The sequence below is a fragment of the Leuresthes tenuis genome, unplaced genomic scaffold, assembly GCF_036924035.1.
Source record: "Leuresthes tenuis unplaced genomic scaffold, fLeuTen1.0.hap1 SCAF_9, whole genome shotgun sequence".
Taxonomy (NCBI): domain Eukaryota; kingdom Metazoa; phylum Chordata; class Actinopteri; order Atheriniformes; family Atherinopsidae; genus Leuresthes; species Leuresthes tenuis.
The window spans coordinates 12,659,216-12,685,888 of NW_027325363.1; the positions used below are offsets into that span (position 1 = coordinate 12,659,216).

At 40.9% G+C, this 26,673-nt stretch overlaps 3 protein-coding genes across 3 annotated transcripts in view; 1 reads left to right on the forward strand and 2 right to left on the reverse strand.

The window, feature by feature from the left end:
- Nucleotides 1–25,428, reverse strand: LOC140314240 (SH2B adapter protein 2). Its single transcript, XM_072392360.1, has 9 exons — nt 25,230–25,428; nt 12,343–13,279; nt 7,024–7,125; nt 6,737–6,828; nt 6,271–6,371; nt 6,026–6,187; nt 5,699–5,901; nt 4,924–5,098; nt 1–2,891 (listed from the first exon to the last, which is right to left on the reverse strand). The coding sequence occupies exons 2-9, from the start codon at nt 13,246–13,248 to the stop codon at nt 2,569–2,571; spliced, it is 2,064 nt and encodes a 687-aa protein (XP_072248461.1). The 5' UTR covers nt 13,249–13,279; nt 25,230–25,428; the 3' UTR covers nt 1–2,568.
- The window catches only part of snrpa (small nuclear ribonucleoprotein polypeptide A), a 286,754-nt gene that overhangs the window by 103,281 nt on the left and 156,800 nt on the right, over nt 1–26,673 (forward strand). The gene's annotated exons all lie outside the window — the stretch shown is intronic.
- cux1b (cut-like homeobox 1b) overlaps nt 1–26,673 on the reverse strand; it is a 132,087-nt gene that overhangs the window by 34,381 nt on the left and 71,033 nt on the right. The gene's annotated exons all lie outside the window — the stretch shown is intronic.

A 26,673-nucleotide genomic window follows, 5' to 3' on the forward strand; every position in this document is an offset into this window, starting at 1 on the left:
CTCGCTCGTTCACATTTTATTCACAGAAATATAAAGTAGTATGTCAAGTACATCACTTTGTACAAAATTGCACAGACTCTTCAAAACTCAGTCAGACAACAGAAAGTTCAGTTGTTAGAGAGTAAAGAAAATAAAAGGGAGACATGAGCAATCTGTGATATGTGGGATGGGTTTCTTTTGCACAGACGATTTCCACCGTGGATATTTCATCAAGAAGAATCAGTTGTACATAAACATGACTCAATAGGAAAACAAAAAGTACTTTACAGCAGCTGAGGAATAATACGTTTTAAAAATAGGATTCAAATTGGCACATGAACTGATTCATTCACTCTAAAATCACTTTTGAAGCTGAGTGGCCATGCTTGAAAAGACAGGCGCCGGCTCCTTGATATGTTTATTCCTACTGAGTAAAAGTTGCATATGTGTCAGGCGCTTGCTTCTTTGTTTGTAGCGGTTTGAAATATGTCTGTCATGATGTTTTCAGCTGCGTTCAACATGCTGTAAACCAAAAGTACACTTCCCTGTCCTGCTGAGAAATGGCAATGACTGTGAATGAAACTACCATCAGTGTTGGCAACAAGTTTTAGGGGAATTTTCGACAGGAAGGTCTTTTTTTGCTAAAAGTAGCTAAATTGCTTTATAATGTCACTGCTATATGATGCAATTTCATAATAACTTAAAACTATTTCAGTCATTTCAAGGAATACATAATGACGTACTCAATACTTTTATAATGTATTGTTTTTACCTATATTTCTGTTCTCAGCCTCTGAAATGTGACTTAAACTACACACAACTTTTTGTAAGACGCCAAGGGTTAAAAAGCAGGTTTTATCAATAACAGTGGATTGTGTATACACCACATGTTTCCTTTTAAAACTTAATGAAGAGGAAGCACAAAACTGTATGAAATGTAAATGTTCAAAGGTCCTCAACAGTACATGAGAAAATATACTTTTACTACATTTGGACAGAGCCAGGAAGGCTAGTTCATTCAGAAATCAGTCTTTGTAATAAGCAACGTTAGCTGCCTGTAGGCCTGCAGCATAGCTTCACAAGCCGCAGACATGAGAGTGGAGAAACAGCTAACTCTCAACCAGGAAACTAATCAGTAAGTTTAACTAAATATCCTACTTTTCCTTGATGACAATCTTTGTTTTTTAGTTTTGGTGATAAAAGCAGGTTTTCTTTTAAGCAATTAGCCTAAAAAGCTCAATACGGAGTCAGCATAAAATAAAGCAGCAATCTCACATCTTTTTATTCAAGCATGGCCACCTAGTACCCTACGTTTCTCTACCTGTACTGTTCCAGTTCATACTCACAAGTTCTCCTGCAGGCCACATAAAACAGTACACAATACTGCCACAATTCAAAAACATGTCCCACATCCCTCCGATAAATGCTGGATTTGGTATAATACTATCTTCAAGGCATTACTTCAAAGTAATCTCTATTAACAGTGTATCTAATCTACTGGTTATCAATATGATGTGTGTGAATACAGAACCATCCCCAGATGGAGGGACCCAGAGAACCATGTTTTAAAAACGCTACTGCAGCACGCACATCACTGAAAAATATTTGGACTCTAATACACAACCACACATTCATAGTAATAACCCAGTAGAACAACAACATGGGAGCCACTCTGTCCTGTCCATAGAAACTGTTTTAAACATATTTGTAACACAGAACCTCGTGTGTGTATGTGGTGCCATTTAATAAGAATGTCAGAACCATTTTTATTATGTGGTGATATGCATGTTCAGTGTGTTTAAGCATAAGCTAATAGTAGATCAATCACCTGCATTTCATTTTTAAACTGTAACACGTCAGTGTCATCATCCTCGTTGCTATGGACACCAGTCCGTTTGAGTCCAAAGTAACTGTCAGGCACTAAGACCCTTTAGACTGTACATGTTTAAGAAAAACATCTCCAAGCTAACACTAACACATGTGATTGTTGTACTGATGTTAGAGTAAAGAAAAGACCCAGAGCAGGACTTCATAGGGAAAACCCACAGGGACGGTGAGGATATCCGGGACAGAGTCAAAGCAGCTTTGCAAACATTTATTGGATGCTCTCAAGAGCCCAGAGGAGCTCAGAGGGAAGGGACTGTTTCTTCGGGGTCATTTCAACATTTCAAACTCTCAGTCCTACAGCAGAGTTATGACTCTGAGGAACTGTGGGTAAAGTTGAACAGGAAATGGTCAGAAGAGGTGAATTAAAGCCATATGACTCCACTGGGTGACGTTCTCTTGCCTACAGTTTTGTTCACTATTGAATTTTTGAACATCACAACCTGATTTACACCTACAGCTGTCTATATATCTGTTTGCTCACATCCTTGACATCTGAGTTTAAACACAGCTGCAGAAGTTATGGGATTTTTCAGCATGGATACTCTGCTTGGCATCATCTTCCCTTGCTTATCACATCCGAGAAACAAGAACAAACAGATAAAATGATGGACGATCCAGTGATTCGGACCATTTGTCTCGTGTCATAATTTTTTGCATCACCTTTAGTCAGAACACTTCTGACTCAACCCTGCTCTGGTTTGTTTAGTAGAAAGAGTACTGGTTCTCCACCGCTCGGGCCCTGCGAGTCCCATCGGCATCATGGTAGTCCTCAGATGCACCACTAGAGGCCTCCAGCAGGCGTTCAGAACTGTTGCTTCGGCTCTGTAACCCACCTCCAGTGCCTGGATCGCTTCTGGAGAGGGAAGGAAGGGTGATGGGTGAGGAAGAGGTGCTTGAGACAAGCGGGGCATCAGAAGGAGGCCCTGCAGGCGCTGTGATTCCAGGTGGGTGAAGAGCTGGTGGTGTTGAATCTGTCCTGCAGGCTACTTCCCTGGGAGGGGTGAGGACTGGAGGCACGGTCACGTCTGTTGCAATATGTGGGAAGAAGACAAAAATCCTTTAAATAGAGGGTACATTAATAAGATGGATTGGTCTGTGTCACTGTTAATTGTTGTTCGCCTCCACAGGAGAGATGCAAGTAAAAGTCTCCTTCATGGAGCAGCATGTAAACACAGGCAGTGGGGCCTTCTTTATTATCCTTTCTCTTGGTGGCCAATAACACCAACAACACTGGGGCCAAAGACATGCCTGACCAATGTATCAATAAAGCCTTTTACACCCAGAATCAAACACTCACTTTATGTGCATGTGAGTGAGTGCATAAGTGGGTGTAGGTCCAGCATTCAGGAAAACAGAAGCCCTCTTTGTGACCAGCAGGGTGAGTTGGAGTTAGAGTCTCGGCCTGCATGCAAAGCTCCAGCAGTATAATCACTCCCTCACTCTCCTGCACAGGAGGGCATTTATCTCATGCCAGGAGAGTGGAGGGCAGGAGCTGTGCTAGTATGGAGGACAGAGGGAGGTCAGTGAGTTTTAGCTCTGCATCCTTTGCTTATCAAGCCAACAACATAAACTTTCTTAAAGTTTTTACTTATTGAACATTTATTGGTTGAAGAAGTAACTGCCAAGCTGGTGCACTTTTTTCTTTGAAACCACTTACATTTCTTAAACTTTTTTGGAGCTCAAATCAAAAGCTTGACCTTCCTTTTTTGGTTTAATTTTAAGTCAGCTGCTGAATGGGGACCACCAATTACAGGTTGTGCTAAAGCTGCTGTAAATGAACGTTTATGGAAAAATCAATTCACAACCGTTCACACACTGCTTCTAACGCAATATAATGAGTGCATTTTATCTATCGTACATACAGAAGTGATGTGGCTTTCAGTATCTTTTCAAAGGACACTTTGGAGATGGACTGGAAGAGCTGTGGATCAAACCACTTCAGTTTTGCAAAATGAGTAAAGGTTTTGTATTATGTTGGAGAAATGGTGCTTTTCGTTTGTATTTTGAATTTTACAAAGTCAGTATTTGCAAATATCAGTATCATCCTCAACGATTCTACAACACTAATGTCAACCTTACTGGATATTAGTTTGAATTTAAATAAAACTGACAAAAATTTTGTGTGATGCTTAACTTTTAGAGTGGGTTACTGTGGCCTTTTATCTATTCACAGGAAATGACATCTGTGGCTCTGTTCTATTCAAGTATCTCCATAAGACTTCTATCACACATGACATTTTAAGATATCACAGCAGGAAAAGTTTAATTAATTATAACAAATTTAGCAGGTTTTGCATGCTCAGACTCTCTCGCTGGTTTGTCTTAGTAGAGCAGAAATGTAACAGAGTATATGTGTGTCTTTGCCTCTTCATCGGGGGAAATAGTCTGATGTGGAATAAGTTTCTACCAAGACTCAAACTGAAGCGGCTAAATGAAATTAAATCCAACTGTGACAAACGTTTCTATCTGCACCTATGTTTTTGCTGCTGAGACAAATGCCACCCATTCACAGATTTCACAGACCCTTGATCATCCTCCTTAAATCCCTGCAGCAAAGCTGCATCCTAAATCTCTTGAACATACCATCCTGGTTACGCTGAATGTTGTGATTCAGGTCATTTCCTGTGTAGTTTCACTGTTCAACCTGAACGGATTTCTAACAATCCTGAATGTCTGAAATCACTTTATTTCACATAAATGTGCAAGATGCAGTTTCCCTGTAAACTAAAAATAGTTATTTTACATTTTCCTATTCACCTAAACACATTGAAGGCAACCTTGGGGTTCATCCCTTTCTTCATAAAGACAAATTCTGAGTCTTTTGAATCTATTATTGTTCACCTTCAACACCAGTTTAACATCCGAATAGGTGCAAAGAACACACACAAAGCTAAATAATTAGATAAATAAAACAGTGAACAAGCAACTGCTGCATTAGGGTTTATATAACAGGTGGTTTGTTCCAGGTGTACACGAGTGTCTTATAAAGATCAACAATGAGTTAAAATCACAATTATACACCACATGAGAGCTGTTTTTAGTTGATGTGTTGAGTACCTGTAGTAGAGCTTCGCTGCACCTGCACATAGGCGCGTAATGTGATGTCAGCTGAGCCCCCTGACTCAAGAGGAATTGGGTGGGCGTGGAAGTGTCTCAACATATCCGATACTGTGTGGAACCACAAGTGGTGGACGTGGCACTGGCCGTTCTCATTAACTGACAAACGCAAATGCTAGAGGGAGGAAGGGGAGGCAGGGCATTAATAATGTACAGGAATTGTTTTAAATCACTTAAATGGAGGAAAGTAAGACAGAATGTGTGTGTGTGTGTGTGTGTGTGGGAGGGGGGAACACAATGAGACACAGTGACCATCTGAAACCCACTAACTGAGACAGAGGTCAGGACATTATCTGCGAGGCGTCTTACTGTGGGAGCACAGCGACAGAACGCCAAGGCTGACACCAGAGGAAGAGGTGGCAGATGACACTTCCTCAACACTGCCGGCTGGCAGGATGTGATGTGCAGGGATCGTGTTACATAAGACACCATAGAGCGTTGACATTACTGCAGCTTTTCCAGGGGGTGAACAGCCTGGAAAGCTGTGAGCAGCAGTGGCTGCTGCTCCAAGTTTAAAAAGAACTAGACTGAATACATTTTTCTTATCTAATTTATTATTTCAAATCAGTCAATGACAAAGTTACTCATCCATGAATAACTTCAATATTATCATCATGCAAATCAAAAAGAAAAATGATTTATTAGGTTTATCTAAGTTTGAAGCAATAAGACAAACATTATATAATGCTGTTTTTCTTCCCTCTTATCATCTCACCTTGGCTTTGCCCTGGAAGTTGAAGGTGAGAACGTATTCGCCTGGCCGCGTCTCACTCTGACGAATCACAAAGAGCCCATGGCTCCTGGCTCCGCCTGCAAGCACCAGTTGAGCTGCTCGCACTCGAGACAGCGTACCATGGAACCATGGGTACCCCACCAAGCTGGCGTCACCGTCTGAGTCTTTGTTTCCTTCACCACCACCTGAGCAGGGTCACACACAAATCCCTGCTTGTTTTTTCTCTGTCTGTAACTGTCCATTGTTTATTTTCACAATTACTGCTCTTCATCTTCTCAGTGTGTCCTAAATAAATGCATGAGTTGTTACCTGCAGAAGAGTTGGAGCTCTGGGCCTCTGGGGACTGAAGGAAGCGCTCTAAAGGCATGTGGGATGGGTGCTGGGTGAAAGGAGTTTCCCTGCAGCGGACTGAGGGGGTGCTGTAATGTTCTGCTGCTGTAGGACACAACCTCTCTGGAGCACGATACACACCTAAACATGTTTTCATATATCAAGCCATTTGTAAGAATCAAAGCGTATAAACATTATGTAACATGAATAGAGTCTTCGCTCACCCTCAGACAGCAGCTCACAGCTGCAAGAGGCCACCATGGAGCAATCTTTGGAGGCCTGACCATGAGGACATGACGCCAGCTCAATGTCATCACCGCTGTCACTGTACACAAGCAGGCAGGTCAGGATAACCGCAAGCACGTATACACATGTGAAAATAAACATCACAGGATCCTAACACACATGTCTACACATCCACAATCATGGACACAAATAATCTTTCTGTTTGTGTCCTGAGCTGACAACCGTCTTCTAATCCAAGAAACCGAGCAGGACTTGCAGTTGTGTAAGATTGCCCCTGTTTGTGCTCAAGCAGCCTGTCAAAAACCCCACTAATTGGATGATTAATGACTATGTGTATTTCCACTCCTTTCCCCTTCCTATTCACTCTGCCTCCAGCTCTCCATCCGTCTGTACCTCCCCTCTCCCCTTCTGCAGTCAACAGCAAATATTTATCTGGCGGTTTACCCAGGGTCTATGCAGTCCTGGATGTCAGCAACCCATGAGTTTTTCTGCAGCGAGTCGATGGTTTCCAGGATGTATTCTCCACCGTTTTCCACCTGTGGAACAGCCAAACACTAGTCACACACAGAGCTCTGTTCAGAGGATCACATCTGTGAGGGAAAAATCCAATGTGAACTCAGCAAAGACATGGCCTATTTTTTTTAAGCTCTGGAAAATGTTCGCGTTGTTCCTTTATAAACATTTCAGCTGATGCAGGTGCAGTGGTGTAAAAGTATTTGTTCACATCATACCTTTAGAACAAAGGTGTTGTCCTTGTCAGGCATCTCCAGCGGCATGGTGGTCCTCACCTCCACGATGGCGGATAGAGGGATGCTCACTTTGGGCTTTGAGGACTAGAACCAACACACAAACACATTCATAAAGCTCATACACTGCATTTACTACATGCTACTAAAAGCCAAACACATCACAGTATTATTTCTAGATCAGTTAGAACTCATTTTCCCATGGAATAAAACAACAAAATTAAAAACATTGTGGCTGGAAACCCTGGTTGAACTGACTTGGAAACAAATTTTTGTAGTGGTTCCCATCAAGTCAGTCAGTAAATTAAATAAAATAAACCAATTCTGACAGTACACAGCTTGTTTATTTTTCGTTTTTCTCTAAAATAAGCCATTTCTTATTGTGTTCTAAGCGAGGAAATGGTAATACCACAGAATGTTTTGCATCATAAGGCCTCTGAAAACTAATAAAAATATTGCGGTAGGATTATCAAATAAATCTATACTCAAATACTAATCAGTACTGAAAAAGTGCCAATGCTAAAAGTGCCGTCTTCATTTCCTGCAGTTGACAGACGACGTCAACAGCAACTTCACAGTTTCAGTTTCACAGTAAAATAATGAAAAACTATTTTGTACAATTCACAAAATAATGTTCATGACCAAATCAGCAGCTATGCTGTTGAGATGAAAAATATGAAAGTGTTGCATTGAAGTTAATGTGGTTTGAAATCTTGCATTGGTTCAACCACAGTTTGAGCTAATATTGTCACGTCTGTGGGTTTTTGGTGTTTTTTGATTTCTCTGTAAGACTTTAGGTTTTTCATGTTTCAGGTGTCTGTTTTTTAGTTTCTTGCCATGTTTTTCCCAGTCACTCTTGCACATCATTAGGTTCGTCCATGTCACCTGTCTTTGTTCACAGCTGCACTCCATCACCAATCACCTCCCCACAGTATTTTAGTTTCCAGGTTCCCTCAGTTCTTTGCCAGATCCTCACCATTCATGTTGTCAGGTTGGTCACAGCAAGTCATTGTTAATTTTGTTATCGAAGTCATAGTTCATGTCAGGTCTTGTTTTTGTTAAGTGTTTCGGTATTCTGGCCCAGCTGCACTTTTTGTTTGAATTGTTTGTTTGTGCTCAAAAATAAATCACGTTTTGCTTTATAAATATCTGCATCTGGGTCCTAACTCTTGCCAAGCCACACCACAGCTTAACCCACTGTGACAAATATTACATCATATTATAGACAAGCACTTCCCTCCAGTATTCTTAACAATTATGGAAATGTTTGGGAGCCCTGTACTAGCTGACACCAAAACACATTAAATTTAATATTATTTTTTTTGTTTTTAACTTTCTTTGGCAATATAGTTTCATTCCAATCTACTATTACCAAAATCAGAATAAGCAATAATAAATGGTCCACAGTTAAATTACATCCCGCATACATCCTGTAGAAAGCAACTGCAATATTACCCAAGTAGAAAGCCTATGTTTTTGAGCCCAAAAGACCCATGAGGGGCTTTAAATTAGTGGTAAAGGTTCAAATACTGAAATGTACCCAGCTTTTCCAAGCCCTCAAGTTTCTCCTTCACACATGATAATTAGAGGCAAATGTACAGTCCAAATTACCGGTAAGACCAAGGCAGCATTCACTCTGGACAAGATTAAGAATAGGGAAGAGTTAAAGAAAGACTGCAGGATCCACAAAAATAACCCCACAGCTCAGGTTTTGCACAATCTCTTATTTCTCACTGCATCTCACATTATTCCTGCTGACTGACAAACAAACAACAAACAGGAAGAGTTTACAAGAGGGTGAACAGGCTGGCCCCAGTAGGCCCTCTGCAGAGTTGGATCCAGACGATAATCTTAACAGATTCAATGAGTGTGTTTGAGGCATCGAGCTGTGTGTGTGTTTGTGTGCGTGCTCATTTGTTTCTGTGCATGTAAGGAGAGGCAGAGAACGAAGGAGTCTGACTGATAGTCTGGCAGAGGCTTATCAGCTGATCTGTCTGGAGTAACACTGTCCTCATCTTGATCCGCCTGTGCGGCTGGCTGCCATCCACGCCCACAATTCCTGTCTGTGGATCAGATGTCAAAAAACACTTCCTGTATTAAACCATTGGACCACTTCCTGCACCTCTCTACTGTGAGTCCAGTCCTATTGTTGAAAACTGCACTTGGTGCTTGTAGAAAGCGTGAACTGTGAGCAAAAAACACAAAGGGAATTTTTTTCTATTGGTAGTCTTTAGTTTGCTTCATGGTGGTTAATCATTCATTCCAAAAAGATTTAATCTGTCCATGTTTAAGTTATTTGGAGTGTTGTTATGGAGAATGTGTAAGCAAACTGTTCCCTAAAGTGTTTACACACTGGGCAGTTATGTAGCAGCATAAATTTGAAGTCATGTTCCAGGTCAACAAATGAATGCAAGTCAAATATTCACTTTTTTCTCTGTTCCTAATGATCCACACTGTTAACCAGATAGTTGCTGAGCTCATCTGGCTTATATTTCTTACTGAACTCTGCTGACAGGTATGTTGGTCTAAGTCGGAGTGTGCTCATCATATCCAGGGCTGTGGAAAATGCACCTTATGATTTTAGATATATTTCCCAAGAAAATGCAGACTCAGTCAATAAGTGCTTGCTGACTCATGTCACAAGAATTTTGCTTTCACGTCAAAAACATGCTGGAGTGTGAAAATTTATATACGTTTCATATACAGATATAACATTTTATCTTAATCTCTCTTGTCCTCTGGTGCCACTTCAGGTTAGAAACTCAGCTTCTTATGAGTTACTTCTTGTGACTGCTGTGAGCTGGAGAGCGGGTCATCTCAGGGCCTGCTGCCGTGTCATAATGCAGGCAGTTAGCGTGCTGCAGTGTGCTGTGTTTGCCGGCAGATTGATGACCCTGACAGGGACACAGGCCAGAGCCAGGAGCAGGCACAAGTGAGATTTTATGAGTCATCTCTCCAACACTATTGACCGTGTACTGTGATGATTTGTAAGATGTGAATGGGATGGTGGTGATAAAGTAGCGCAGTCTGCAGAGCGGGCCTGTTGAGAAGTGTGCGTTTAATTAACCTGTCATCACGGCTGTAATCGCCACGGCTGTAAGTCTCTCTTAATCTCAGTCTTGTCCATGGCTGACAATAATTTTCCCTTGTGTTAATGTTAATAGACCATAAGAAATGAAAACGCTGAAGCGCATTTATTGAGTTTCATTTGTTCCTCTTTTCATATCGTTCCTACTGACTTAGCAGAGTTTGAATGACTCACAAAACTATGTTTGTTCCCATTTTCAGTTTGTCACATCAGCCACTTTGCCAGAGATGGGGAAGCAATCAATATATACACGAAAGAGAAACTTTGAGATCCTCTTGCTTTATAGAAATCAATGAAACAGCTTCCTCTCCTTTTTCACAGTCTCTGGTTTTCTTTGCCAGCTCCTTCCTCCCTTCTTATGCCTGCCCCCCTCCTGTCCTCACCCCACTCCCCCTCTTCGTAGCCTTATCTGCATTCCCACCAGCCACGGTCAAAGGACAGTGGCAGATTTACACACACTCAGCTGCACAGCCTCATGGCCTTCTTAAGGTCAGAGGCAACAATCTGGAAATCCCATATAGATAAATGTGAAAGGTGCACGCATGCACAAGAATGCATGATTTGACCTGTGTTACTCAGCATCACAGGGGATCAATTCTAATCCTGGATTCATAGGCCTGCAGCTAGTGTTCATTTCGTTATATTATATTATTGTTAAAGTTGGAGATTTGAAATTGCTTAAAAAAAACATATGCGATGATAAGGCTCAAGTGTAAAGTGGAATAAAAGTTTGGGACCATTTTATGTGGTCCAGACACAGACAAGAACCCCAAACTCAATAAACGATGTATGTATGGTATAAGTACAGTATGCACCAGTCAGACATAACATTGCGACCACAAAGTGAAATACATGTCGTTATCAAGGCGCCTGGCAGTGTGAGCAGGGCTGAAGCCTGGCATACACTGCAATTCAGTCCCAGGCAAAGATGACCAAAATGAAAAAAATAATCAAGAAATCTTTGATCGTGGCTAAAAACATCTCACATCGGACAGTGGGAGAGTCTCAAAGGCCACCATTACCATGGTCTTGCAGCCAAAGATAATAAAAGACGATAAGAAATGATCATGATCACCTTGCAGTATGTCTGCTGCTGTGACCTACTTCCCTTAATCAACCAATAGGAGCGTAGCATGGAATAACATGCTGATCAACAGAACGCTGCATCCTTTAAACAGCAAGTGAACACTGTGTCCTTAATTTTGATGTATTGGCAGCAGAAAAAAATGGGCAGATGTAAGGTTTTGATCAAATTTGACAAGGACCAAATTGCAATGGCTAAATGGCTGAACGATAGCCTTTCCACAAGTGCAGCTCCTCTGGGATATTCCCAGTGTGCAGTGTTCAGGACCTACCAAAAGGTAGTTCAGCCAAGTGTCACTAATAAAAGAGGTGTATCTAACAGAAGAGCTAGCCAAGCTCACATTACTTTTGTGCTGGCTCTGGCAAAAGAGCGTCAAAACACACCGGGCACTACAGTTTGTTGCATATCGGGATGTGTAGCTTTAGACTGGTCAGGGTACCTGTCCACTAATGGAAGTACCTGCAAAGGGTATCTGAGCATCAGAACAGGGCCACAGACAAATGGAGGAATCTGTTCTGGTCTAACAAAGCACACTTTCTTTTACATCATGTGGATGTTACTTTGACATATACCACCTACCTAACCACTGTTTCAGGCTAAGTACAGCCCTTCATGTAAATTGTATTCCCTGATGGCAGTGGCCTCTTTGAGCAGGGTAATGTATCCTGCCTCAATGAAGCATCTGTGGGATGTGCTGGATAAACAAGTCTGATCCATCGAGACCCCACATTGCAACTTAAAGCATTTATTGATGGCCTGGTGCCTTACACTAAAGCATAGAATAATAATGATAACAATCAATATTCTTATCATTATTTGAGGGTTAAAAAAACTACTTTCAACTGAAACTGATTTAATAGGAGGTACTCGAAGTGATTGTTCTCACTGACCAATAATACAACATCTAACAATATTTGACTGATAATATGAAACTAAAAGCAACTGGTTGCAGCTCCTAAAATCTGAGGAAGTGGGAACTTTACTTTGTCGTCAAACAGATGTTTTAATTTTCACTTCTACTTTGTCTTTGAACTAATTCATAAAAGAAGTAACCGACAGTCGATGGTTCATCCCAATCAGATTATGTACTTTTGTTAAACTGTCAATGATGTCCAAGTGTATATATATATACCTTGGGTGGTACGTAGAACTCCAGCAGGAACTTTTCTCCTCCTTCCTCCCTCTTAGTCTTCCTCAGAAGCAGGCGGCACTTCTGCCACTGTGCAGCACCCATACAGTTTGTGTCATCGGCCACCATGTACCTCAGTGCTCCCTCCCTCTGGATTTCCAGTAGCTCTGCCTTGTGGCCCTGCGAACCCCTGGGAAGTCGCAGCTTTTGGGACCACTTCTCTCCCCCTGCTGCCTCCCCTCCTCCTCCACCGTTTGCTTTCCTGGTTCCAGAGGGGGCATCAGGCTCAGGGGAGGCCCGTCTATGCCACATTTCTTTCACCCCGTCCACCACACACAGGCTCATGTTCCTCAGGGAGAAGCCTTTCTTGAAACGAGCCTTTGGGTGACTGACTGACACGTCCTCTGAACTGCGGGACTGTCCAAGAGCTGACACCTTGTGGGTTGTTTTAGGGCCTCGGGAGCCAGTGGTGCCACTGCCTCCCCCATCTATCCCTCCCCCACCACTGTCCATGCTGTCCAGTGACTCACTTGAAGCCCCAGTGTCCTTGCGCCTCTGGTAGAGTTCGTGACTGTAGGACAGTGGGCAACCCTGGATTCCAAGGAAAGGAACAATGCTGTACTTGGGTGCTGAGTTGGAGCCGTCCTCCCCTGGTGAGGATGCTTGACTCTCCCTTGCCTGGGTCAGCGCTGCAGAGAAGCACTCTAGGAAGTGGTGGGCAAAGTGCTGTGAGAAACTGGCATCAGCACCCGGTGAGTCGTAGCATGGGTTCTCTGACAGAAAGCGCTGGAACTTGTCAGCAAAGTCTGCAGCGGAGGCTCGAGCGTGAAGCTCACAGAACTCTCGCCAGTCTGGCAGTGGGCACGAGGAAGAGAGCTCTGGGCTACCGGGCACCACTGCTCCGTTCATCACTGGGCCATGCCAACCCACCGAGGAGAGGCTGAGGAGAAGGAAAAGGAGCAGAGTGTTAGTACGGATGCTCCAAAAAATCTGCAGCAGCATGTATTTGTGATAATCATTGCTTTGGATCACACATAGAACAGCTGTGGAACAGCCTGCATGTGTGTTGGTGTAAAGAAAGAAAGACATGTGAATGAAGCAGACTGTGAACCATGTGTGTCCCAATAATATTCATATCTTGACATGAAAATCAGAGTCCTTGTTTGCTTGTTTTCTGTGCCATGTATATCAATAAAAGAATTTAAAAAAATTCAAAACACCCTCCAACCATTGGTTTTTCCTTAATGCATCCTAAAAAAATGTGCAACTAAACTTCAAAACAGGACTTAAAAGAGGAAATTAGTGAATCCAACTCCCCCCACGTCAGGACAAATGTGACCTTACACACAAAATAGTCTGATCTTTACCATCTAATTAGATCAGTTCAATTCTTTTTTAGACTTTTTCCCAACATAATGGTCAGAAGTTAAATAAAACAAGGGTTGTTTTCAGTTTTGTGGCAATATATATACATTATTGAATGCAATAGTCTTAGTCATAATCAGTTTATTTAGAACATAAACATTCAAAAAGCCAAGAGGAAGGAATCTTAGTTCTGAGATGAACAACATGCTTTTTCACTCTTTTCATTCAGAATTTGTTCATGTTAATAAATTCAAAATCTGTGACACCCCAAGATTGTGAGCAGCATGTCAGAAACGATTGAAATCAGTTCATGAATAGATTCATTGTGACTACAGATCAAAAGGAAATGATCCAGAAAGCTCTGTTTCCATCGTTTCATGAGTTCTGACATGCACTCAGACTATCTTTATTATTAGCAAGCGTGTTCTTTGACAGCAGGTCAAAATAATCAAATGATTCGTCCTCTGTATGTATTTCCTATTGTTTTAAGGCAACAGTTGCTGCCATATATTTTTACTTCCCCTGTTCCTCAGTATGTGTGTGTTTATATGATTCAAGTTCTTCCTCCATCTCTGCCAAACTGCATCACATCACTGCAAAAACTTTTCGCTACAGTGGGGATCTAACACAGAGTCGTAATGACACTGTGTCAGTAGCAACATCCAAAGACAGCGTTCACCCTCTCCCCTCTCTCTCTCTGCCTCTGCACATCATGACTAATACAGCATCAGCGAACAGTGCCAAACAATCAGGCGCATGTTGGTTTGATTACTGCTGTAACTCACGCAGATAAGAAGATGTTGTGCGAGTGGGCAAGCTGCACAACACGTGCCCTGGGATGGCCAACACTCACAGAGCTGTGAGAATGTGTTCTCAGAGCTTCTTCCCCTCCCTTAGCAGTTCATCAACAAAACTGCTTCAAACTAAAACTGTGCTCTTTTTATCCAAATTTCTCAAACATTTGCACTGCAAACTTCCCTGAGATTTCTCTTTCTCAGTGTCATTTAGGCTTTCAAAGAGTGCCAGTGTGGGTTGTCTGTTGAGAAGGGATTAGTCTCCACTGGAATGAGGTCTGACACAAATGTTCAACTACAAGCTCGTGATTTTTTTCCCTCCTTCACCTAAAACAAACAATAATCCAGATCAGAGAAAGAACACGATAAGGGAAAGTATGCCGGCGTGCTGCCAGCTCTCTGAAAAACACTGCTTAGCTCATCACAGAGACATTGTGTCAAATTATCAGAGGAATACTGAGATCGTTGGAGACTCTACAAAGTAAAGGAAGGGGTGGAATTAAAGAATAATAATAAAAGAACAATTTAGTTTTTTTTATATGCATGAATGTACTTAGAGAATCCAAATTTCCTACAATGTGGAAATGCCTCTTTATTCTACTTCCTTTGTTCATCTCAGTGGTGCCTGTTTTAAATGTTCTATTTTTCTGAATAAACACAGAACACCTACAACATCATGTGTTTTGTTTGTTGGCAAATATTCTGTATGTAGATGATAAAAGACTAGATAAAGCAAAGACATGACAGAAAAAACTTTCATCTGTCGTCATTTTCTGATGAATCGCAGTTAATTGGAAGGTGAAATTAGAGTCAGTGGTTCAGTGGAATGACAATTAGGCCTGAGTGAGCCTCATGTTTTATTTAAAGAACACGTATCTACAGTCATCAAAGTTGAATCTTTTGCACGCATTATTGCGCATATTAGTAAAAAGAATTTCTGAGCTACTCAGAAATGAGCTGTTTATTTAAATTTAGGTTGGAAAAGGTTAGAAAAGCATTTCCAAAGAGTTTGGAGTTCTCTAATCCTCAGACAGACAGATTGTGTTTAAAGTGGATTAAGTGCATTGTTACCCTCTCAGGAACGGATGACCAACAAGGATCCCTCCAATTGGAAGATGATTAATGGTCTGTTCACAAAGGACTATCAGGGTGACTTCTGGGCAAACCAACATTGACTGATGATCATTTTCATCAGTCCACCATCAGAGGAACACCAAACAACTAACAACAATGAACGCTGAACAACAACAAAACCTCTCATTTGTGAATCATCATCATGGTAGCATCATGGTTCGGACTTGTTGTGGTGCCTCTTGGGGAGGATAAAGTGCCAACATTAAGACAACACCCTAAACTTTCTTTAATAGGTTCTCTTTATGTAAATTAAGAGCACGTTTGAAAATCCAACAAGGTTTTAGATCACATTATACAGAACTACAGAAATTTGTGCTGGTGATACTACACGTAATTATCCCCTCAGTTCTTTGCAAGTCTGTTCCATCTGTTGTGGGAAACAGTCATGTTTTACCCCATCAGGGTTTGGCTTATGCCTGAGTTGCAGCAAAATTGCACTTGAAAGAGGTGCATCATAAATATCTGCAGTGCATCTACTATCACAATAATAAAGAACACCTGTACTAAATTATTTCTAAATTATTGCTCATAAAAAATCGTTTCGATTTCATTTCTTGGCTTCAGATTGACTAAAAAGTGAGAAGTTATAGATGTGCTGCACTGCATTTCTGCTGTTTTCTTCCAAGATGTATATTTTGTGGTTAAATGGCAACCAAAGGTCCACAAGTGGGAGCGTTCTTATAACCAGTCATCAGTTGACATAATCCCACCCCATCAGGTATCACTCACACAGGGAGGTCAGAGAGGGTTTTTTAGTGGCACTGAGTTGTTCAATGTTGTTCACTTCTCATTCAAGAACACTTCATTCATAAAAACATCCATGCATTCATTACTTTAAGCCACACAAGCTTTGTAAGGTAAACTGCTAATCACTACGTGTTGTTGTAATAATTACCCCCCACCTCTCGTGAATGAATGTGCTTGTCTGTCTGTGCTGCTGCTGCTGCTGGCAAGGAAGTCAATACACATTCAGCTATTTAAAAACATGCACTCGGCCAACTTTCCACCCTTTCAGCAGAAAAACAACAACACACAATGAGGTGCATTTCTAAAACTCCTGCCTCTTCCGCAAAGATGAGGATGTGCCTCGCTCAAGGATATTGAACTGTACGCTACACCCACCCAACCCCACACATAAACACACACACACACACACATTCAGTCATTGAGTCAGCATGAAACTCAAGCCATGGGGTGCTGAAGGAAGTGGACAGCATTATGGTTTTCTGAGGATCAGCAGACCACTGAAAAGTCACACAGGGACGTAAAGTTAAAATGATGACAGAGAATACAGAAATAGAAAAAACACAAGTGTTGGAGGAGAAAAAAGAGGATGGAGGATTGCTGTACAGTTGTGGAAAGTATATATAGCTTTACTCGAGTTCCATGCAGAAGTCCTATTTTAAGGGACATGAGAACTGTTTTATGCAACTTTTTTATGATAGCAGTTAGTTTACTGGTTAATATTTTACAGAACAAAAACAACAGGCGTATAAAGTTAATACCCTGGCAAAGATTAAACCAGTAGCTCACAGAATTTTCCTTTTAAAGAAAGCATAAAGTTGTCCCATTTGACATTATCATGACTGTCAGGGCGCGAGATGCTTTCTATCAGTGTCCTCAGGTTCAGTCAGCTTCACCATTAGGTAATGCCATGGTGGATATTTCCATCTCGTCATGTTCATCTTTTTTTAGATTTGTTTATCATTTCTATTGGTCCCCCATAGTGCAATGACTTACACCTGTGATGGTTAAGTTCATTTGAAAGCCACAGTAAACCTTGACAGTGAGCCCGCATGCAACCAACAGGACATTTCACCAAATGGAATGCTGTCATCATTAATACACGTGTATTTTCTGCGATGACATATAAAAATGAAAAAGACCTATGTGATGTGAGAAGTTGTAATGGGTTCATTGCTCTCTTTTGAGACTTTGAGACCAAAAACACCCATTAGAACTGATCACTGGTGAGAATAACCTATAAAGAGAAATGGAAACTGCATTCAAAAACAATATCTGCTTCCAAGACTTGGATGGAAATTAGTTCTAAGAACAGTCACATAGGACATCATTGAGCCCATCTAAATATCCTATGACAAGAAACTTCAGCAAGCGACACAAGTGAGACATTTAACCTTTTTAATGATCTTTTTTTTCATTTTTGAATATCAACAGGTTAGTTGGGTAATCATCATGAATCACCCCATCACACAGCTATTTTTAATGGGACTGTGTTCGATGTACCTCACAAGAACTAAAGAAGCAACAACTCTGAGGGGTAAAACCTGACTCTTTAGTTGTCAAAGCTCCAGCATTTTAACCTGTGAGTTCCTAACTTTTCCTGCAATTCAGTGTAAGGCAGCTCTGCAACACAATGAGAAAATTAAGGCCTCAGACTGTATATTCAAGATAAAGAGTTCAAAGTTGCTATAAAACATATTCCGAGTATAGTTCATCACAAGCTACATTTTCACACTGACACATTCTGATCTCAATTTTATTCTTCTCTCAATATGTCTGAACTTTTACTTCAAAAGTGTTTTGATTGAAGACTTTTACTCAGAATTTTGTCTTTGTGCTTTGTTGTATTGCTATTCTTAGTTAAGGACCTTGAGTTTTTTTATCATCAGCAGAGAGGGGCATGTTTTTGCTCCACAGGCCAGCTGCTAAAACAATCAGTGTGTGGAGGTGGAGGAGACAAGGGGAGCATAAAGAAAAGGAGACATACTGAGGGACAAGGGGGAGCAGAGGCACCATGCAGATTCTTACACCGTCATGACTCCCCTCAGACTTCTTTTCAGCTCCGACGGACTGGAAACCAAAAGCAAAAGCAGGGAAAAAAAGATGAAGGAGAGTCATGGAGAATCTTAAAGTGTTCACCCCCATCCTTCAGGCCTCAGAAACTCTGAACTTCCTGTCTCTCTTTCCTATCGCGTATACAAATCTACCATTACTGTGCCCCCTCCTCCTCCTGATATTTTTTCACCCGGGGGAGCAGGCAGATATCTCTGTCAGATGGTTGGGAGTTCTGTCTGTGACAGTAAATTGACTGCGGAGGAAAGGAAAGAGACATTACTGTGCAGGGAGAACGATCAACTCCAGCCTGCAAAACACATTGTACAAGATCCTTTCACTTCATGTACCTTGCAGAGCCCTCACAGGACTGAGAAAGCAATAAGCATCATGAATACTGAAGCGTTATGGGTAGTAATGTAGATCTACTGAGGAGGTGATTCGGTTGCCAGGCATAATGGATGCTCATGGATTTGTTTTTTAAAGTTATGTGCGCTTTCAGAGACAAACTGTGTAAACTGTGCCTCGTGCCTACAGCCCACCCTCCGTGATTGGCTGATGAAGATGATTGGTGATGTTGCGCTCCTACCCCAGGGAGTTTAGGCCGTGCCATGTTTTCTAAGATTAGCCTGCCCCACAGCACAGCACAGCACAGCTAAAAGCACACACAGTACAGTACAGTACAGCACAACACCTTTACGCCTATGTGAAGCTAGTAATTATGTGTTCTTATACAAGATGTAAACAGTGCCACAGAGATGTGAACTGAGGAGACTTAAGGGCTCCAGATAGAGAACAACACTGTTTACTGTAAATTTATAGATATTTGGTGATTTTTCAACCTGATCTCGCTGCAGAAAGTGTGTTCCACAGTGCAAACTTAAGCCTAATAATAAAGGCTTAAAATAGCACCATAACCATGCCCCTCACTCTCATTTACTACAGTCTTTACAGAGATGCAGCTTATACGAAAAGGTATAGATTCAACATCCAACCACATTCATGTCACTGCATGATGACTTAATTCGCCTGCTACATCATGCTACAGAACAACGTACACAAGTTTCACTCTGTTGATTTGGTTGTTCATTTCGAGAAGGAGAGGTAGAGCATGGCATCAGTTTGTTGACTCTTATCAGAGACTGTGAGATGAAGACTCATCTGAGATGTTTCCAGCTGTTCTTTAGTTTTTCTACTAGACTCTCACTTGCAAGTGATTGTGGTTTGGAGTTTAAAACGCACTGTTAGAGTAGAATTAATTACCAAGTCGTCCAATCAATTTGACCAAATGGATTGTTTGCTCATACGCACTATTAAATATTATAATGGCGTTGTCTAGTGCCAGAATGGAAATGTGACTATTTCCACATGAGAGCAGTGTTTGGGGGATGGATTATGCAGTTATCCACCGTGCCGTCATATGTGCACCCTCAACTGTGGGACATTTGATTGAAACCAACATATGTCAACAGTTTTTCACATCAATTGCCTAACAGGACAACATTTATAAACTTGTTGGGTTTAGGCAAAAAAGAAAATGATAATGGCCAGGGCTTAAATACATTCTTTATACAATGTAACTGTCAACTTCATGGATGTATTTGCACTGGTTTCCTTGATTACATGTAAACACAACAACACGTTACAACAAACCTTTGTCTGATTGGGTTTAGGCAATAATGTCACTTGGTTAGGGTTAGAGATCAAAACTTTGTGGTCAGGCTTAAAAACATGCTGGATGGGACACAATACATATTTCTTTATGCCACCATCTTCTTAATGGATGACATTTTCACATTTCACATGCAGTTGCTCTTATGACCATTATCATCTGCATATTCTTTGAATGGCATATTAGGTCATTTCTGCCTGCATGGACTGAACTTTTCGGCACATTCAAACTGTAATTAGACTTATTACAGAAAGTCTTTGGAAGTGTTTTTTTTACGACTTGAAAAGCAACACAAAATGACGACAACTAATCCAAAGCCAGGTGTGCTATGAAGGACAACACAAAGAACAACAGACTATGAAAAAAATGATCTGCTGGAACTTAAGGAGGAATACTGATAATCAGACAAAGCTGGAGCGAACCGACCATTGGAAAGTTTAATCACAAGCGTAATTACACAGTTACTGATACCAGCGTCATTACCGCAGTAATCTATGCAGATATGTGATGGATGTCTGAAAACACAAATATGATATCATGACAAGCAATGCTAAAGTACCTCCCAAAAGATCAGACTTATTATAACTGAGTGCATTATTAAATATGTAATAAACTCAATAAATCAGACGAGCTTGAGAAACTGCAGTGGCCAGCTATCATTACTTTTTGACATTTTATTGACCAAGTAAATAATTGATTATCAAAGAAAAAAATTACAACAGGATTAAAAGAATTAGGTCCAGACAGCACGAAGACCATTAATCTATTATCTATAGTCTAAGTTATCCGTCTACGTTATGACTATTTACTGATATGACTATCACACACAACAAGATACAGGTATGCTGTGAACAGATATAATTTTGCTCCTTTAAAATCTATGCTACTATTTGTTTTTTTAATCTATAATAGTATGGACACGGCCCTGTGATGGACTGGTAACCTGTCCAGGGTCTAGGATGCCTCCCACACAGTTGCAGTTGGGTTAACCCTCCCACCTACAACCCTGGAATGGATTTACCGGGTACAGAAATCAAATGGATGGATGTCCTCTATGGTTTTAAATTATCCATGGACATTGTTTGCACAATTTGCAACATATTTATACAATTTCCGAGGTCAAACTTCAGATTATTGTGCCTTATACTGGATCATAGTAGTCAGATTTTTGTTTGGCTCAGTAGCTATCACTGGTTTATTCAAAAATAACTAAAATCGTGTCAAGAAAAACTAAATGGACCTAAGTTAAATTACATAGTATGGCTTGTCTGAATCTCATACATCAATTGCCAGTTTTAAGTGTATATATCAGTGCTGTTGTGCACTTTTGCTTTAAACAAACAAACAGTTATTGTTAAAAAACTAAAAGTGAAATACGGAATTTGCAATACAAATGTTGGTAACGCAAATATAGACAGAAGAAGGAAAATGATGTATTTTGAATGTTTTTTTAGAGAGGTTCACATATGTGTTGGTGTACGCTTGTGAGATGATGATGACGGGCAGGGAGTAAAAAAGCAAAGAAGATGGAGACACGAGATAACAAGATAAAAATCCTAGGAGGGAAGAATGGAGATAGAGATGTATGAGTGGCGGATCAGAGGTGGTAGCAGGAGAAAGAGCAGAAATGAGGGTCGTACTACTTTTAGATCTCCTGACTTCAGAGCAGCCAGGCAGTAACCTTTAACCTGAGTCCTGATAACCTAGTCTCTCCTTAATGAGCCTGAATGTTGCCTGGGAGAGTTTGTCTCTCAGTCCCAACAGGACACAGGACCACCAAAAAGGAGACTGTCTGCATCTGCTTTGAGACTGAATAGATTATGGCACACAGACAGACATTATGAAAGCTATGTAGTCCTGATCCAGACACTGATCCACCCAGCTGCAAACAGCTACTGTATGTGTGTGTGTGTGTGTTTGTGCAGAATATGTGGAGGCAGACAGATTCAACCTACGATAAGAGTCCAGACATGATGAGAACATGGAGAATTCCTGTGCACTAAATCACCAAAGTGCTCACCAGATCACTTCTATTAGGGTAGGTGGCAGGGCTTCATCACACAGATATTAAACACATTCATTAGTGTGTCCTCTACAGGCAAGCTGTCCTCTTTCTCCTTCTGTGGTGCTTCCTCTGGCAAGTGTTGACAATGTAAATGTTGAGTGAGCTCAGTGATCCATATGGCAGCCAGCGATAAAGGATGGAGTGTGTGGGAGATGCACACTGCACCACTGACTTCCATTTCCTGCCTCTCACCCACCAGGTCTAACTAATTCCACAGATGACCACGGGCCTCTCACAGAGACGAACACAGACTGCAAAATACTGTACAACCTCTCTGAGTATCATGTTTGTCAGTTACTGGAATAGATGGGTTTTTAATTTGGCTGATGTAAAAAACAGCCTGCTGATTGTAGCAGCAGGAGGCCAGCAGAGATTCTTGAATGGCTCTGTGTAACATAATATATATACACATATTTTTTAAACATGACTCCTTTTATTATGTTTTTTTTAGCAGCCAGCACTGTGACATTCAATTACTGTGAGTATTTAAAATATCAGGTTATCATATGTTATATTTGTGTTAAAAACAGGCATAAAAATAATGCACATCTCAAGCTATTTTATATCAAATGTAATATTAGAAACTATTCTTATAATTCTCACGATCATTCACTTATCACTGATCTAATACCTATTAAATAATAGCTAAAGATGCCCGTCAGGTAATGCCTGCAACTCAAAACCTTGAAACAATTGTGATTTACATATGATTAATGAGCGGAGAAAAGCAGCAAATCGTCCCATCTAAGAGCAAAGATTTCACCAAATAATTTTCTATTGACAGGAAACCAACTCTCTATTTCAGCATAATTCCTAAAAGAAACCATTGTAGATACTTAGTGATATTATGCAGCTCACATCTGTCAGATGCCCGACAAATGTTGATTTGGCATTTGGTGTAAGAAATGTTTTTGTGGTAGTGTTTAATCAAGTCAAAGTGAAATTCTTCATAGCATATTTACTTATACATTTGGGGGATTTCCATTTGCCTAAGCATATGTAGCCTTGTTGGCAATGCAGAGAAACAAAGTCCAGAAAAAGTCCCACAGAAGAATCTGCTACTGAACTGACTGAAAAACCCTCTTTTGTAGCCTTCCTTTAACTCTCTTGTCTGCACTACTATGAAATATGTTTAAATGAGGCCAACCTAGTGGCTAGATTCAGCTAAAACTATGAATAAACAGCCGTCTCACACTCCTCAAACAGCTCACAGCAGACTGGGAACAAAATACGAGCAACTTAAAAAAAATTGCTGAACAAACTCATGAAAACATAAACAAAAGTGGAAAGAAATTTTAAGACGTCTTACAGAATATTAATAATTAAAACGTGTTCAAATAAAGGAGCATCTTAAAAGTTGCTATGGTCTGAGCAGTTGCTGTTCCAAAGATTAACGGGTGGCGATACAAGGGCTTGGTCATCTTCGTTTTTGATTCTGGATCTCAGAACATATAAGAGCCTCTGATTGGTCGACCTCTGTGTTCTAAGCGGGGGATGATAATGATGCAAGAGTTCTTCTAGATAAGTCAATCCATTTCAAGTCATTTAAAATGTATATATCATATATCACATGGGGCTTTTGTTCATGCCCTCCAGGATGTGTAGTCAAACATGAGTGATTAACTGCGTGTTTAGAGGAATGCTGCTCCCCATGGCTAAAGGACAAAAGGGTCACTGGGTTTTATCAGAACACTACAGTTCTAACACATTTTGGGCGTTATTATTCTATTGTGCTGGATTATATCATAAGAGGTATACGTAACTTTGCTTGGCTGTATATCTATAAAATGTTATCTTAGTATGATTCTGCTTTAATATTACACTAAATAACACCTTTATAATAACAATATTATTACTTGGTTTAGGTTCGGATTAGTGCAGTCTTAATAGTGCCACACATTGAGCACCTACATTTAGTTGTTTCACAACAAAACCAAAAAATTATGTCCAAAATGCAATCAAGACTAATTACAGTGATTTAAAAGCATGGTTGTTTTGATACTATGTCCATCATACTGTAAATGTTGGTGTATTAAACTGACACAAAAGCTCAGCTGAGGTCTAAGAGGCCTAACTTTTAATGAGGATATTGTTTTAACTTTGTCAAATTTGACATTAGTTTAAATTTGATAATAAAATAACATCCATAATGCAATATATCAGAAATGAGTTGACGTTTAAGGAAGGTATTATGCTTTTTCACTAAAGTCACTAAAGTTACAGCCATGGAGTCAGAGAGGCTTGGTCGTAGAGGATATCAGAGTACTTCAGCATGTGGCCAGGCATGAATTTTGTTAAAACAGACTTATTAGGCTTCATATTAACTGTCTCAGGTAGCCCATCAAAAGACACATGAGAAAAAGTCAATAGCAGGCCTTTAACCGGCCTACTGCGGGCCCACGGAGCCTATTTAAAGCCAACAGTGGATCAGTGTGCAGGCTGCGCACTGGACTTATGAATGGGATTCGGCAGCAGCCTCCTGCTGAATGGCTGACAGATCCGGGTCCAGAAAGCAGGTGATGAATGGGAGCCTGCGCTGCTTGTGTGTGTGTGTGTGTGTGTGCGTGTGTGGATTCACGAGTCGGCACACTGATTATGGATAATCTAAGCGGGCCTTTATAACACATCAGATCCCATCAGGCCCCCGAGCCGTCCAGTGACTGACCACACTTTGCTCCCACAAGTCTATTAAATGGATTATCGGAGAAGCCCCGTTTTACATCGCGACCCCCACCTCTCAAGCCCGGAAAGCCTCATCTGGACTGTGCTCGTTTTTAACACCAAATGCAATGATCAGACCGCTGCACTTGCTCTCTACCATCACAAGCCGATTCTTAACGCAGAGGATGGCCGTGGGGATGAAACGGTTTTAACACCAGAACGCATCAGCATCCCATCCGCCTCATCAACCCCCCGATGGCTTGTTATTGTTGTCCTCAACAAATCATTAGGCTGGTGCCTTTCTCCCCGCAGCATTGGCACAAGTAAAGGCTGAGGATGGTCCAGACGCGCTAAATAAGAAAAAGAAAACGCAGCAGCGGCTGTGCCGACCGGCAGCACTCACCTCAACACAGAACTGGTTTCATGATGTCTCGGTTCTGTCGTGAAGGTGCTCACTTTTCAGCATCGGTCACGGTGAGTTGCTCCCTCCGGCTTCGTCTGGTGCTGCTCTGCCCGTTTTATAGGAGTCCACGGCCGCTCAGCTCTCCTTCCATCTCTGCTCGACGCACTGAGCCGCTGTAGCTGAACACTGGGCTCTGCCGCTCCACAGACCTCTGTAAACTTCTGAGAGTTACAAAAAGTCCTACTTCCGGCTACTAGTTTCAGAATAAAGGTCCAAATTCCCGAGCAGATTCGTCCACAATCAGCTGCTGTTGTGAAGGAATTCCCTCAAAGCTTCACAACAAATATGAGTAGATAACCCACTACACCCACAGATCATTCACTTCATGTTTGTAGGATTTTGGCATGCACATAGTTAAAGATGGTTTCTGACACGGTGAGTTGTCAGTAGCAAAAGTTTGAGTTGTGTTGCCATTGTTGCAGTGGCATATGCTGACTTCTACAATAGCGTGGTGCTGTTCACAGATGGTTTTATTTCATATTCAAGTCTCATGTAGTTTCAAGCGTTTTGTAAGGGTGTAATGTTAACTTAGCAGAAGCTGTCAACAGAAGAGGAACAAGGTCCTTTCTTAAGAAGAAAAATATGACCTCTAATCATGAGATGAGTTCAAATGAAAGCGTAGGTGCTGTTTTTTATGCCCAGAAAATGCCCAGCTGATTGGTTTGTTTGTATTTCATTGTGCTCATCACTGCATTTTTTTAAATTACAGGATCCAGAGCATAGCTGCACAGACCCATAGCTGGAGGCTACAGTGCTGATTACAAAGCTCATACCATCCTAATCTTCTGAGACTATTAACATCTTAAAGTCTATTGTGTCGGCTCCAATATCAGAATAATGATAATTAATGATAATGATTCGTACCAGGTTGTAAAATTGAAAAAAAGATGTTCACACCACATAAAAACAGTAAAGAAATCAGTCAAGACTCACATAAAATGTCCTCATTTTCATTTTAAATTGTATGTCTTAGCTGAATTAGTAAATACAAACAACAGTGGGTATAGAGCAATAACCAGCAAATGACTGAGTGAAGAAATTATCAAATCTCCTGAATTATTACAGATTGCACATGAAGTTTAAATTGCGAAACAATGTACTTTTACTCTGAGATATTTGGAACAGAAAAACTGGAGCATGCGCAGAGGTCACTTCTGTCATTATCATGCTGAAGTTTTCTGACGCTTCTGCTCAAAAATCGCAGTTGTAAGTGTCATGAGTGAGATTCTCCTTGACTACATCATAACTGTATCTGCAGGAAACGCAATCATATAGTTCTGCTGTGGTGCAAAACTGGCTAAGTGATAACAGTTTTTACAGCTGTTGGAGATACATGTGTTTTCGCTACACGTTTACAGCGCTGTCAGAATATTAGAGGATTATA

Excerpts from the sequence above, each read along its gene's own strand:
- LOC140314240 (XM_072392360.1), bottom strand. The coding sequence starts at position 13,248 with ATGAACGGAGCAGTGGTGCCCGGTAGCCCAGAGCTCTCTTCCTCGTGC. Across the intron at positions 5,902-6,025 it reads GAGCTCCAACTCTTCTGCAG|GTGGTGGTGAAGGAAACAAA; the intron begins GTAACAACTCAT and ends GACCCTGCTCAG. Across the intron at positions 5,099-5,698 it reads ACTTCCAGGGCAAAGCCAAG|CATTTGCGTTTGTCAGTTAA; the intron begins GTGAGATGATAA and ends TCCTCCCTCTAG.